The 14,141-nt window shown below is 39.9% G+C and overlaps 4 protein-coding genes across 4 annotated transcripts; all 4 read right to left on the reverse strand.

Moving 5' to 3' along the window:
* Positions 1-3,120: 3,120 nt before the first annotated feature.
* LOC147251862 (olfactory receptor 4B13-like) lies at positions 3,121-4,038 on the reverse strand. The gene has a single exon (XM_086221124.1). The coding sequence runs from the start codon at positions 4,036-4,038 to the stop codon at positions 3,121-3,123; it is 918 nt and encodes a 305-aa protein (XP_086077250.1).
* A 2,214-nt stretch (positions 4,039-6,252) lies between these two features.
* LOC147251863 (olfactory receptor 52E4-like) lies at positions 6,253-7,263 on the reverse strand. The gene has a single exon (XM_086221125.1). It carries the CDS (start codon positions 7,261-7,263, stop codon positions 6,253-6,255), a length of 1,011 nt encoding a protein of 336 aa, XP_086077251.1.
* A 3,160-nt stretch (positions 7,264-10,423) lies between these two features.
* Positions 10,424-11,401, reverse strand: LOC147251864 (olfactory receptor 52K1-like). Its single transcript, XM_086221126.1, has one exon. It carries the CDS (start codon positions 11,399-11,401, stop codon positions 10,424-10,426), a length of 978 nt encoding a protein of 325 aa, XP_086077252.1.
* A 1,526-nt stretch (positions 11,402-12,927) lies between these two features.
* On the reverse strand, positions 12,928-13,905 carry LOC147251865 (olfactory receptor 52E4-like). The gene has a single exon (XM_086221127.1). The coding sequence runs from the start codon at positions 13,903-13,905 to the stop codon at positions 12,928-12,930; it is 978 nt and encodes a 325-aa protein (XP_086077253.1).
* Between the last annotated feature and the right edge of the window lie 236 nt (positions 13,906-14,141).

Below are 14,141 nucleotides of genomic sequence, written 5' to 3' on the forward strand. Positions count from 1 at the left end.
AATGAGGGGCTCAGTATCTTGCTCAGGGATACTTAGACATGGTCACCGTGGGGAAGTGAGGCTCAAACCAGCGACCCTTTGGTTGCTACTCAGCCGCTCTACCTCCAAGCCACGCCGCCTTCAGACTAGAACAGGACCAGGTCAAAAAACAAATGTTTTGCTGGACTGTGTTTGGTGAGAGATTGTGGCCATTTAGTCGTCAGTGGGTCCATGATGTGAATTCTTGGATATTGAGGATATTGAGGGCCTGAACTTAACCTGCCAAATGCAGGTAGAATTTTGCTTGTGAATTTTGGATGGCTCCCACTTCCATGATGAGTTTTGTTTTGTTTTGTTTTGCTTTGTTTTGTTTTTTTGCAGTAAAATACAGCAAATGAATTTGGTGACATTCGCGGCTCAGGTGCAAAGCAGATTAAACATTGATCGCAACTTTGGAGTTATAACACTCGTCAAGTTCTAAGTTGCTGGCTACAAAGGATGTTCAACCAAAAGGTTGATATTAAGTATAGACTTTCACATAAGAAATTAAGCAATATTGTAGTGGCTGCCACAAACGTACCATTGGAAGTAGATAGAGAAAAGATTTGATTTTAGCCTGGGGATCTCCCCTTTCCTGGTTAGAAAAGAGTTTGTGCTTGTCTCGAGGGCTGGGTGGTATGACGTAAAATTCATATCACAGTATAAATCGAATCCCTCCTTGGTAACGGTATATATCATGTTATAAATTAAAAAGTTTAAAAGTTATAATAAAAGGCAAATATGAATGGAATATTTTTAGAGTTTTTATTGTGCAGAAAGCAGAACTCAGAACTCAAATTTAAAACCCAGCACTTTATGGTGCCAAACAGTGCAAACAAACACGAATAACTCATAAAAGAAGTACAAAAGAATGTTTTCTCTATCGCAAAACAGATGGTGAAATAAATTGCTCGCATTACCTCTGTTTGCCGTCACTGCCACTCGTCACATCTCGCAAAATATTGTTTTCTGTTCAGCAGCCGATATTTTAAATCAGTACTAAGTCCAAATCACGCATGTAGCACTTATTTTGTTGTTGTTTACCAGCTCCTCCTGGTCCACTGTTTCTGTGATCGCAGCCATTTTGAGGAAGGTGCGATGATGTCATCAACGATAGGACGGTAGAGCGCAAATCTCTACCATAGGCCAAGTTTATATTATTTCTACTGCGCAGCCCTACTTGTTGCCCATCAATTGTCAGTTGATATGTGTCAAAAACTCACACACCTAGAGAGTCTACACAGTAAAGCTTAAACAGTCAACTGGTTTTGACTCCCTCACCCTGTTGAGTCTTCCCAGTTTGAGGAACTGGGAACGGCTAAGGCTGGTAGGCAGAGCTCTTGAGCCGAGGTCGAGCCTGCGGCCCCTCCTATCCCTCACTGGCTGCTGCACTCAGCTGCTTTTGTTCGTTTGGTAAATATGTGTCAGACACAGCTGGATATACAGCAACTCATTTTCAGTAGAATTTTATGTGTTCCTCTTTTTTGGAAGGAGTAGGAGAGCACTTGATTTATTCTGAGTTGTTAAAGAAAGAAAAGATCCAGTAACCAGTGCAATTTGGGGGAAACTGAAAGAGTAATATTTCTTTAAGTATGCATGATTCATTCATATACATACTTGTTTATATGTTGTCTATAGGTTGGCTCGTATATATTCTAGTAATTTGACATAGTTATTTTTATTTTTTATCTTATTCTATTAGGCTGCACGGTGGTGCAGTGGTCAGCACTGTGGCCTCACAGCAAGAAGGTTCCGGGTTCGAGTCCCGGCTCGGGCGTGGGATCTTTCTGTGTGGAGTTTGCATGTTCTCCCCGTGCCTGCATGGGTTCTCTCTGGGTACTCTGGCTTCCTCCCACCGTTCAAAGACATGCAATTGGGGACGAGGCTGATTGATACTCTAAATTGACCGTAGGTGTGACTGTGAGTGTGAATGGTTGTCTGTCTCTATGTGTTGGCCCTGCAATGGACTGGTGACCCGCCTCTCGCCCGTAGATGCTGGAATAGGCTCCAGCCCCCCCGCGACCCTTACAAGTAAGGAATAAGCTGAAGATGGATGGATGGATCTTATTCTTTTATCTTTATTTTATGTAGACCTTTACATAACTGTTTTTTTCAAAGAGAGCTTAGTAAACCAGAGTCAAATTCCTTCTTTGTGTTACAAACTTGGCCAACAAAGCTGATTCTGATTGTATGTGCTCATATTCTGTCAAATATAGTTCCTGACAGAGTCACACAGACAAAAACCATCAGAATTTGCCTAGAAAATGCAATCAGTGCATCTCTAATCCTAAGACTAAGGAGCTCCTACAGCCACTGACCTGATGCTGACTGCCTTGTTATGTAGAGCAGCTGACTGCATGCTCAGTGTCACTGTCAGACAGATGTGTGTGTGCAGACAGATGTGTGTGTGCAGACACACATGTCGGACAGAAAGAAAAGGAGAAGTCCTATTTATTTGCAGGCCAGAGGAGGGTTGGGTTAATACTTGGGAAAATTGACAGTGTGACTGTGGACCTGGGGATTGACGACTTCAGTGCTTACTGTTTTTTTTTTTTTTCTTCGTTTTTTAAAAAAAATAAAAGCACCCAGTCTACTCTTCTTTTTGTCTGCAGCTTGATGCGTGATCTGATGGAAAGAAAAAAAAGCTCAGCTTCATTAAGTCGTGTCCAAGCACCGCTGAACTACAGTACTCTGTTTATTTGTTATTTTCCAAACAGAAGTGAGTCGATGAAGGAATAAATCCTAAATGGTGTACAAGCTAAAGTGAAAGAAGCGAATCTAGCACACTGCGAAGTAGGGTTGGGTGATAGAAAAATTAGCTCGCCCAGATCTGTTAAATGGAGATCGCTGATCCAGTGGAGTTACGCCACAGACATTGCTCTTGAAGTCTATGAAGCTTTTCCCCTGCATATCATGTGCACTTTGAGGTCCACCCAGAACACTGTACTGTACCTGTTCGAACTCATCGCAATCCTCAGCTGAGAGAACGGGGAGCAGTCCGTTACACAGAACATTTACATTACTTATCCTTTCTTGACTAAAGCGACCCCACTGTCTTTGTTTAAAAATAAATAAATAAATAAAATCATACTCCAAAACATGTTACCAAAACACCTTTAAAATGTGCCTCCTAATTGCAGGTAACTTCAGGCCATACACTAGAGGATTCAGAACTGGAGGGATAATAACAAACTCCAGAGATAAAATGCCTGCTACGAATGGGTTTATGTCTTCAAGATCATACCGGCTAATGGCAATATCACAAAACCCTGTGATGGAATAAATGACAAATGAAACGATGTGTGGAACACAGCTCTGAAATACTTTCCTTTTAAATTCAGCGGAACTTCTACAGCAAACAATAACAATTCGCAAATATGTAAAGAGGACATAAAAAAGAGGGACGAAAGCTGTGGTTGTGGTGAAGAACATTCCCACGATGTTGTGAGTTGTTGTTGTAACACACGACAGTTTTACAACATTCCAGTTGGCACAAAACACTTTCTGTATTTCATTACCACATAGAGAAAGCCCGCTGGACAAAGCAATGATTGCTACAATGCCGCAGATTGACCAAATCCACGCCAGTGCTGTCAGCTTCATAACAGCTCTAGAAGTCATCTTCTTGTGATAGTGTAAGGGATGACACACGGCAGCATACCTGTCGTAGGCCATGATGCTGAGAGTGGTCATCTCACTGCAAGCATATGTGTAGATGACAAAGATCTGAGTAAAACAAGCAGGGCGCGAGATCAAATGAGTGTCAGACAGCAGGTCAGCGAGGAACCTGGGGAAGAAACCAGTTGAACCATACAAAGCATTAAAAGATAAACAAGCAACAAACATGTACATGGGCTCATATAGAGTTTTTTCTCGAGCTATTACAACTAAGATAGAAAGATTAGCGCACACTATGAAGATGTAGAGCAGGAGGCAGAAGACAAAAGCTGGATAACGGTAGTATCCGATGTTCACAAACATGGTGAGGTTGAAGGAGGAGGGAAGAGTAAAATTTTCCATTCACACAGCTCGCTGAAAAATAATTAACCGTGTACAAAATTGTAGAAGCTATGTAATGAATTCTTGTCAATTTAATGATAGTGAATGCATTAATATTCTATAAAATATAAATCAAACCTACAGTAGTCTCACTCTTCCACCATGGAGTGGTCAGTAATCTCAAAGTCTGTTCTTCATCTTGCACTTTTATCCGTGGTCTATGTTCTATGGTCCACAACCGTAAAGGGAGGCACTTTTTCATGTCCCCTGAAGTGTAACTGTGTATGATGTCATATTCTCATGATAGTTATGGTGGTAACATTCTAGTTTAAATCTTGTGACCGTCACTACTCGCCTATCGTTGTGGTATTTGGAGAATATAATAATGTTAATAATGATGTTGACTATTAGTTTCTGTATAGCTGCCGTCTTAACGAAGGTACAAGGTTCTTGTTGAAGAGAAAAATAAAGGAAAAATACAACTTTAGTTATCCATCCATCCATCCATCCATCCATTTTCTTCCACTTATTTGTCAAGGGTCACAGGGGGGCTGGAGCCTATCCCAGTGGCATTCGGGTGAGCACTGGACAGGTCACCAGTCCATCACAGAACCAACACATAGAGACAGACAACCATTCACTCTCACACTCACACCTACAGTCAATTTAGAGTATCAATCAGCCTCGTCCCCTCTTGATGTCTTTGGACTGTGGGAGGAAGCTGGAGTACCAGAGAGAACCCACACAGGAACAGGGAGAACATGGAGACTCATGTGCCACTTAACTTTAGTTATTTTAGATGTAAATAATTCGTTGTTTTTTTTTTTAAACAATGTCGGGTAGGAAACATTTTTCACATTCTTAATGGAGGTGAATAGTTCCTAACTCTTGAGAGAAAGAAACAGTTTTTCATCTTGGCCTCTGTTTTCCAATGATCTTGTTGCTCTGATATTGAATATTTTAATCAAGGTTATGGACACATCAAGATGGAAATCATAGGCTGATACCGATATTTAAAATAAGAATTTGGCTGATAACTGATAGCGATATTCAATTCTTTTGAACTTGAAATGCCACTGGAACATATTTTGCAAGCATCAAGTGGGTGATTTGTGAAAAAAAGAAGAAGAAAGAAACGTGCATGAGGGCTGTCACTTTTTATTCTCAGTTTGAATATTTGTTTGTTGCTGGAAGTAAAATTTGCCTTCAAAATTTCATAACCTGTTCAAACTGCCACACTAAAGCAGCAGGTCAGTGAGGGAGAGGGCGGCGACCAGACCGAGAAAATGGTTGGAAAATGGAAAAGAGTACACGCCATCATATTCTACTGTTTAGGGTTATCGAACATGATAGTTTTAATCATGTGATCACCCATGACTTTTCCATATTTCAATTTACAATCTGTCAAAATAATTAAACAAAACAAAACAATAAAATCATCCTGTTTTGTTGTGTTTTTGTTTTTCCACTCCCTCTGCCATTTGTGGTTTTCACACACTGAAGTCCCTGGGCAGTGTTTAACCCGGGAGTCAAACCTTACGCTGTCGGGGAGGAATAATCAACGCGGGCAAAGCCACGGGGAAACAAACAGTGGACAAAGAGACACATTTCATGCTGTCTTAGCGTCAGGAGTTGTCATATTTTTTTAGTGGCCTTTGAATTTAATCCCTTTGCTTGCCCCTGGTTAACTTGTTTTGGTAAACAATGAAAAAAGGTGAACCACATCAACGTCTGACTGCCACAAGCACGATTACTTACTTATTATTTTGACTATTAAATTGGGTGTTTAACTGCTGTGTGCAGGAAGATGATTTGCAATAAAGAACAGAATCCAGATGTCATGGTTTTCTCTAAATGAGAAATGAAATGTCTGCAACTTTGATTTCTTCCCTCAAACAATCGATGGTGTAAATACACTGCTGGAGGCAGACTTGCTTATATTTCAAGCAGGACAATAACAATCTTTAGTTTAGAAAACTTGGAAAAATTGAATGATTATAGAAGGTTATTATTGTAAACGTGCACCACAACTATAAATTATGAAAAATATCGTTTGTATATTTCTAAGAATGTGCTCAGAAAACATCTCTCCACCACAAATCCATAAACATCTAATCTGAGTGGATTACTGTATTTGACATGAGAAGCCAAAAGAAACTAAGTACAAAGAAAACAAATACTCTATATCCTCCACTAAATAAGAATATTGTAGGTTAAGATTAAATAAATACATGGTTAAACATTTTCAGGGAGCACAGAGCATTCATAGCATCGGTGCTCCGGTAGGGTTCTGACGGAGTTCTTTGGGATTTTGGGTTTTAAACTTAAAATCCTGACAATGTGTTTTCTAATTTCTGGTAGTTTAAGACCATACACAAGAGGATTCATTAACGGAGGAATGACGACAAATTCAAGTGACAAAATTATGGCCGCAAATGGATTAACGTGTTGGAGATTTTGCCGGCTCAGGGCAGTATCACTGAATGATGTGATGGAATAAATCAAAAATGAAATAACGTGTGGAAGACAACTGTGTAATACTTTTCCTCTGACCTCTGATGCTTTTTTCCAACAAGCAGCCACAATTCTCACATACGTGAACAAGATAAAACTGAATGGAAGATAGGCTATGATTATAGCTCGAATCATAGCAACAATTTTGCTTGCAGGATCAGTAACATTGGTAACACACGACAATTTTACAATGTTCCAGCTGGCACAGTAAACCCTTTCTATGTTGTGACCACACAGAGGAAGCCTAACAATCATATTAATGGTTATAGTAACATTGCAGACCGGAAAAATTACAGCAAATAATATTAACATATTGACTGTTTTAGTGGTCATCTTCCTGTGGTAGTGTAAAGGATGACATACAGCAATGTACCTATCATACGCCATAATGCTGAGAATGGTTAGTTCACAAAAAGCATATGAATAGATAAAAAAGATCTGAGTGAAACAAGCCGGACGCGAGATGAAATGAGAATCAGACAGAATGTCAATGAGGAATCTGGGGAGGAAACCAGAGGAACCATTTAAAGAGTTAGCAGACAAAACTGCAATAAAAATGTACATTGGCTCATGAAGTGTTTTCTCCCATGAAATGATTAGAATGATGAACAGATTAGCAAACACGATGAAGCTGTAGATCAGGAGGCAAAAGACAAAGGCTGGATAGCGGTAGTGTCCGATGTTCAAGAAGAGGGTGAGGTTAAAGTAAAAAGAGTGAGTAGCATTCTCCATCGTCCGGGGTGACTCATTTGAGAGATGAAGTCAGCTGGGTTCAGTGCGATCTCTGCACAGACACATCACAACTGTGGCCTCTGCTCAACGTTCACACGTCTTTATCTTGTCCAGCCTGGTGGACGTCACCACATTTGCTGTCCTCTTGAAAATTATTTTTTTCAAAATACGTGTTAAGTTTGAGCAGGTGGTGAGTCTGGTCCCTCTATCTTACTGAAATATCTAAATCCATACCTGTTAAGTGTTACAGGAGAAAATAGATTTATTCATGTATACTAGCCTTTAGTTACACATGCGTACAGAATGTGAATGTATTGTATACGTACTGCAAATTGTGCACAGGTTGATGGTGAACCAATAGAAACTGGCGTTAGTTTTCCATTAACAACTCCCCTGTATTTCACAAGGACAGCTTTTGGTTTGCCACTAAAAAAGTTTCATTGATTGATCAGCGGTTAAGAAGTTGGTGTCCCATAAAAGTGAACTTAACTGGCAGTTGCTGTACAGAATTACACTTACGATTTAAACAACTTATGTTCTCAAAAGCTAAGTATTTAATTTTCATGAGATGTTTGTAATCTTACAGTGGACCAGTTTAGTCCCAGGAAGGACTAAATTTCAAGTGAATATTGCAGACCTACAAGTACAGTTTTAGTACGTTAATATTCTTGGTACATAACTCCTCAAATATACTTGATCTCAAGTCCACACCTTCAAATGAACTTGAGATGTAGTTCTTGTGAGGGCTGGCATGCATTCCCTTGACTTTATCTTCGTATGTATTACGATGGCTTATTTCATAGTTTCCTATTTAAGGTTGGGACGTGTTTACATGAGAAAAAGTGCTGAAACCTGTCATACCAAAGCACTTCTTTACCTGTGACCACTGTTGGGCAAAGTTACTTTTGAAAATAACACGTTACATACAGTACAGCGGCACGGTGGTGCAGTGGTCAGCACTGTCGCCTCACAGCAAGAAGGTTTCGGGTTCCAGTCCCGGCTTGGGCACGGGATCTTTCTGTGTGAGTCTGCATGTTCTCCCTGTTCCTGCGTGGGTTCTCTCTGGTACTCCAGCTTCCCCCCACAGTCCAAAGACATCAAGAGGGGACGAGGCTGATTGATACTCTAAATTGACCGTAGGTGTGACTGTGAGTGTGAATGGTTGTCTGTCTGTATGTGTTGGCCCTGCGATGGCTGTACAGGGTGAACCCCGCCTCTCGCCTGAAGGCTGCTGGGATAGGCTCCAGCCCCCCCCCCCCCCCCGCAACCCTTAACAGGAATAAGTGGAAGAAAATGGAATGTTACATACAGTACAGTATATCATTATTAAATATACCGTAAATTCTGGACTATAAGCCGCGACTTTTTTTCGCGGCTTCATGCCCTGCGGCTTATACTCCGATGCGTCTTATACGAGGATTTTACCTACCCTGGGGTGTGGTGGGCAGCGGCAGTGGGCAGTAATTCCCTATTGTTCCTGATGGTAGCTCCAAGTACCGTACTTAGGGAAATTCCCGGCCAAATGTTATGGTAATTTCTCTAAGTACCGTCCAGTCCATGCCGCGGTGCAGTGTAAAAAGAGCATCACACGATATTTTCAGTCATTTGTACTCACCCTCAAGATGGAGAGCAAAAGAAGGAATGCTTATGATGCAGCTTTCAAGTGAAAGGCAATCAATCTGGCGGTTAAAGATGGAAATAGAGCTGCAGCACGTAAGTTTGGCATAAACGAATCGATGGTGAGACGCTGGAGGCGGCAACATGACGAACTGACCCAATGCAAAAAGACTACAAAAGCTTTCAGAGGTCATAATAGCAGATGGCCCGAACTTGAAAACGCTCTGGAAGACTGGGTCAACACGCAGAGAACGGGCGGCCGAGGTGTTTCCACCGTGCACCGCGGCTTATTTACCGGTGCGGCTTATACGTGTACAAAGTTGCTTTTTTCCCTGAAATAAGCATCTGCGGCTTACATAACGGTGCGCTCTATTGTCCGGAATTTACGGTAATCCAGCATAATTCCGCTGTAAAATACAACGTATTTTGTATGTCTATTGTTAAGTGTTGTCTCTCAATATTGGCACAACTCAAACAGTTTCGGGTCTCCATCCGTTCAGTCCAAAAAAACTGGCAGTAGGGAAAAGAAGAGAATGTTGATGTGCTGGTAGTGCAGACTCCTGAGCACCGGCCCACTTAGTTTGGAAAGGGTTAGTCGCTGAATGGCCCCTAAACTAGTTGCTCCTAATCTGCATTAGTGGTCATTGTGCTCTCTCAGCATATCGGAACCGATCAGATAGTTGACGTCCCAATCAATCCGATCTTATCCTCTGGAGGATATGAACACTTGTGAAAAATAGGACATGATTTATTTATTTTTTTCATAATTTGTCTCTTCATCAAAGATCTGCAGAATTTTGATGTCTTTTCATGATGATGCAGCCTGCAGCTTCTCACTCAAGACAGTCCAATGTGTGAAGTGTGATATGTTAGGTGAAACAAAATATTTTGTCTAAACTAGAAATAATGTGTTTATACATGATCGTGTTCTCTCAAACCAAGCATGGTTTGACAGCTATAATTTGGGCTAGAAAATCATTTTCAGAAAAAACAAATTGCTCTTCGATGAATATTGAATTCTCATTATTATGATTGAACACGACACAGAAGTAAATTAGGTGATTTTCTCTCAGATTATTGAGCAAAAACTGTTGTAAAATCTTTGGGAGCTCAGAAAAAAAATAATAAAAGAGGAGCCTCCTGGACGGATTAGACTGCCCCCGTGACCTTCAGTCGGAAAGCCTTATCAAGCAATAGCAACACGTGTTTTATTTAACTTAGTTGACATGGTTGCATTATAAAAACCGTAGTTCCAGATTTAACCTGAGCTTCTGTCACAAATCTTCTCGATTATCACTGCGTACTAAAAGCAACGCCACAGATTTAAATGAATAGCTTGTGCCACAAAATCTATAAATTTTATTATTGTAAGCAGATGTTGATAAAATAGTTATGATTGAACTTCATGAGGATCATGATCGTGATGGATCGTTCCCCAGTTATTTTAATGCAACAAACCTGACAGGGACACTGGATACATGGCGATTTAGGGATTTGTGGATTATTTTGCCCCTGTAAATGATTTAAAATCAACTCAGAAGCATCACATTACTGGTGCAGGGTCTGGTATGATTCTAATGGTGCTCATTTTGACTTGGGGTTTTAAATTGAACATTCTGATAATGTGTTTTCTAATTTCTGGTAGTTTAAGACCATACACAAGAGGATTCATTAACGGAGGAATGACAACAAATTCAAGTGACAAAATTATGGCCGCAAATGGATTAACGTGTTGGAGATTTTGCCGGCTCAGGGCAGTATCACTGAATGATGTGAAGGAATAAATCAAAAATGAAATAACGTGTGGAAGACAACTGTGTAATACTTTTCCTCTGACCTCTGATGCTTTTTTCCAACAAGCAGCCACAATTCTCACATACGTGAACAAGATAAACCCAAATGGAAGAAAAGCTATGAATATAGCCCCGAGCATAGCAACAGTATTGTTCACTGCATCAGCAACGCATGACAATTTTACAATGTTCCAGCTGGCACAGTAAACCCTTTCTATGTTGTGACCACACAGAGGAAGCCTAACAATCATATTAATGCTTACTGTAAGATAACACATTGGACAGATTACAGCAAATAATATTAGGACGCTAACAGTTTTACTGGTCATCTTCCTGTGGTAGTGTAAAGGATGACATACAGCAACGTACCTATCATACGCCATAATGCTGAGAGTGGTTAGTTCACAAATACCATATGAGTAAATGACAAAGATCTGAGTGAAACAAGCCGGACCCAAGATGAAATGAGAATCAGACAGAATGTCAATGAGGAATCTGGGGAGGAAACCAGAGGAACCATACAAAGAGTTAACAGACAAAACTGCAATAAAAATGTACATTGGCTCATGAAGTGTTTTCTCCCATGAAATGATTAGAATGATGAACAGATTAGCAAACACGATGAAGCTGTAGATCAGGAGGCAAAAGACAAAGGCTGGATAGCGGTAGTGTCCGATGTTCAAGAAGAGGGTGAGGTTAAAGTAAAAAGAGTGAGTAGCATTCTCCATCGTCTGAATCAAATGGTTGCTCTTGTTTGGCAGAAACGTCAGTATAAATCTTTGAGGAAAGCTGCTAAAGTGCAAAAAAATAATGAGCAAACGAGATCTTTAAGGCTATAAAACTGAATATTTACAGCTTAGTTTTGGTGACATCTTTCCACAGACCTACCACAACTGTGGCCTCTGCTACTGTAGGTGTTGACCGTCTTTTATCTTGTCCAGCATCGTAGATGTCACCACGTTTGTTTCCTCCTGAGAAATGTTGGAAACTTCCCCCACAATGTATGTCAAGGTTCATGCAAAACACATTTGTTTTGTGGATGAACGTAGGACCTTTGGGAAGCCTAGGCAGTGATAGCAGCTTATAGATGTACTGAAGTAGGCTTTTACAAGAAAGTACAGATGAACGAGTCAACAAAATATTCAGAATGTGTATTGTTTTGTAAAAGTTAACATAAAGGGCCCTCGCCAGAAGACAGGCTTGTAGTGAAGCAGTCTAAATCCAGATGGTGTCATTCTACTGTCACAGTATTTTGCAATGAACAAACTACTGTTCACTTCAAAATGACAACTTATGTATCTCCAGTGTTAAAGAGCACTTTTTTTAAACAGGTGTTCGGTAAATTTTGTACTGAAAATATACTTTTACACTTTGTGTATATTTGAAAATATGAAGCTGTAGTTTATACGCTTAAAGTGGACTAGTGTTGTCCGTCGGGTACTAGATATACGAGATACTACTTGTATATTGGCACGTAACTTTGAAAATAAACTTGAATTTTACACAAGTTTATTAAGTATAATTACATTTAGGTGTACTTTTTTGGGAGGGCTGGCATGCATTCCCCTAGACTACATGTCCCACATCCACAGTTTGAGTCTTGTCGTGGTTTTTGAGGAAGGATTTTATTTATTTATTTATTTATTTCGTTTATTTTGTTTCTTTTATTTTTAACAGTCCAAAAAAATACCATATTTCAGCAAAAAATATCCGTTGCCTGGTAATCCCAAATTTACAGTATTTTCAAAATGGGTTATTCTCAAGGAAGTGGGGGGAAACTGAGAGAACGAGTCCCAGGAAACCAGGCACATCTCCAAGGTGTTAGTATTAGAAAAAGGAAAATAAATGTTTGCGGACAAGATTTTTTATGTTTCAAAAAGGTTTTTTGCGTTTGCAAACAAGACATTGACACTTGAAAACAAGATTCAATTTCATCTCTTCAAAGTTTTAACTTAACAGATTATGTTCTTGATCAAAGTTGATCTGAGACACCTGAAAAGCAATCGTGAACATAGAACAAGTCTTTTTCTATTATCAATGGACACTATAATTAACACCACACATCATAGACGAGATTCATCATGAGTTTGAGTGAATAATGCTTTTATTAAGAAGTGAAGCACTTTCCTTGCCCCCTGTTATGTTGGTGTAACAAATCTGACAGAGACAGTAGAAACATTGTTGTTGAGGGTTTTGTGGATAATTTTGCCACATCAGATGTTCTATTATCATTTATTATATCAACAAAGAACACTCACGTTAATGGTGGAGGCTCTGGTAGGGTTCTGATGGAGTTCTTTGGGATTTTGGGTTTTAAGCTTAAAATCCTGAAAATGTGTTTTCTAATTTCTGGTAGTTTAAGACCATAGACAAGAGGATTCATTAACGGAGGAATGACGACAAATTCGATCGACAAAATTATCGCCACAAATGGATTTATATCTTTGAGATTTTGCCGGCTCAGGGCAGCATCACTGAATGATGTGAAGGAATAAATCATAAATGAAATAACGTGTGGAAGACAACTGTGTAATACTTTTCCTCTGACCTCTGATGCTTTTTTCCAACAAGCAGCCACAATTCTCACATACGTGAACAAGATAAACCCAAATGGAAGAAAAGCTATGAATATAGCCCCGAGCAAACTCACCATATTGTTTAATGCCAAGGCAACGCATGACAATTTTACAATGTTCCAGCTGGCACAGTAAACCCTTTCTATGTTGTGACCACACAGAGGAAGCCTAACAATCATATTAATGGTTGTAGTAATATTACAGATTGGACAGATTACAGCAAATAATATTAGGACGCTAACAGTTTTACTGGTCATCTTCCTGTGGTAGTGTAAAGGATGACATACAGCAACGTACCTATCATACGCCATAATGCTGAGAGTGGTCACTTCAAAAAAAGCATATGAATAGATAAAAAAGATCTGAGTGAAACAAGCCGGACGCGAGATGAAATGAGAATCAGACAGAATGTCAATGAGGAATCTGGGGAGGAAACCAGAGGAACCATACAGAGAGTTAACAGACAAAACTGCAATAAAAATGTACATTGGCTCATGAAGTGTTTTCTCCCATGAAATGATTAGAATGATGAACAGATTAGCAAACACGATGAAGCTGTAGATCAGGAGGCAAAAGACAAAGGCTGGATAGCGGTAGTGTCCGATGTTCAAGAAGAGGGTGAGGTTAAAGTAAAAAGAGTGAGTAGCATTCTCCATCGTCCGGGGTGACTCATTTGAGAGATGAAGTCAGCTGGGTTCAGTGCGATCTCTGCACAGACACATCACAACTGTGGCCTCTGCTCAACGTTCACACGTCTTTATCTTGTCCAGCCTGGTGGACGTCACCACATTTGCTGTCCTCTTGAAAATTATTTTTTTCAAAATACGTGTTAAGTTTGAGCAGGTGGTGAGTCTGGTCCCTCTATCTTACTGAAATATCTAAATCCATACCT

The sequence above is a fragment of the Aulostomus chinensis genome, chromosome 12, assembly GCF_037954235.1.
Source record: "Aulostomus chinensis isolate RoL2024-O1b breed Wild chromosome 12, RoL_Achi_v1.0, whole genome shotgun sequence".
Classification (NCBI taxonomy): Eukaryota; Metazoa; Chordata; class Actinopteri; order Syngnathiformes; family Aulostomidae; genus Aulostomus; species Aulostomus chinensis.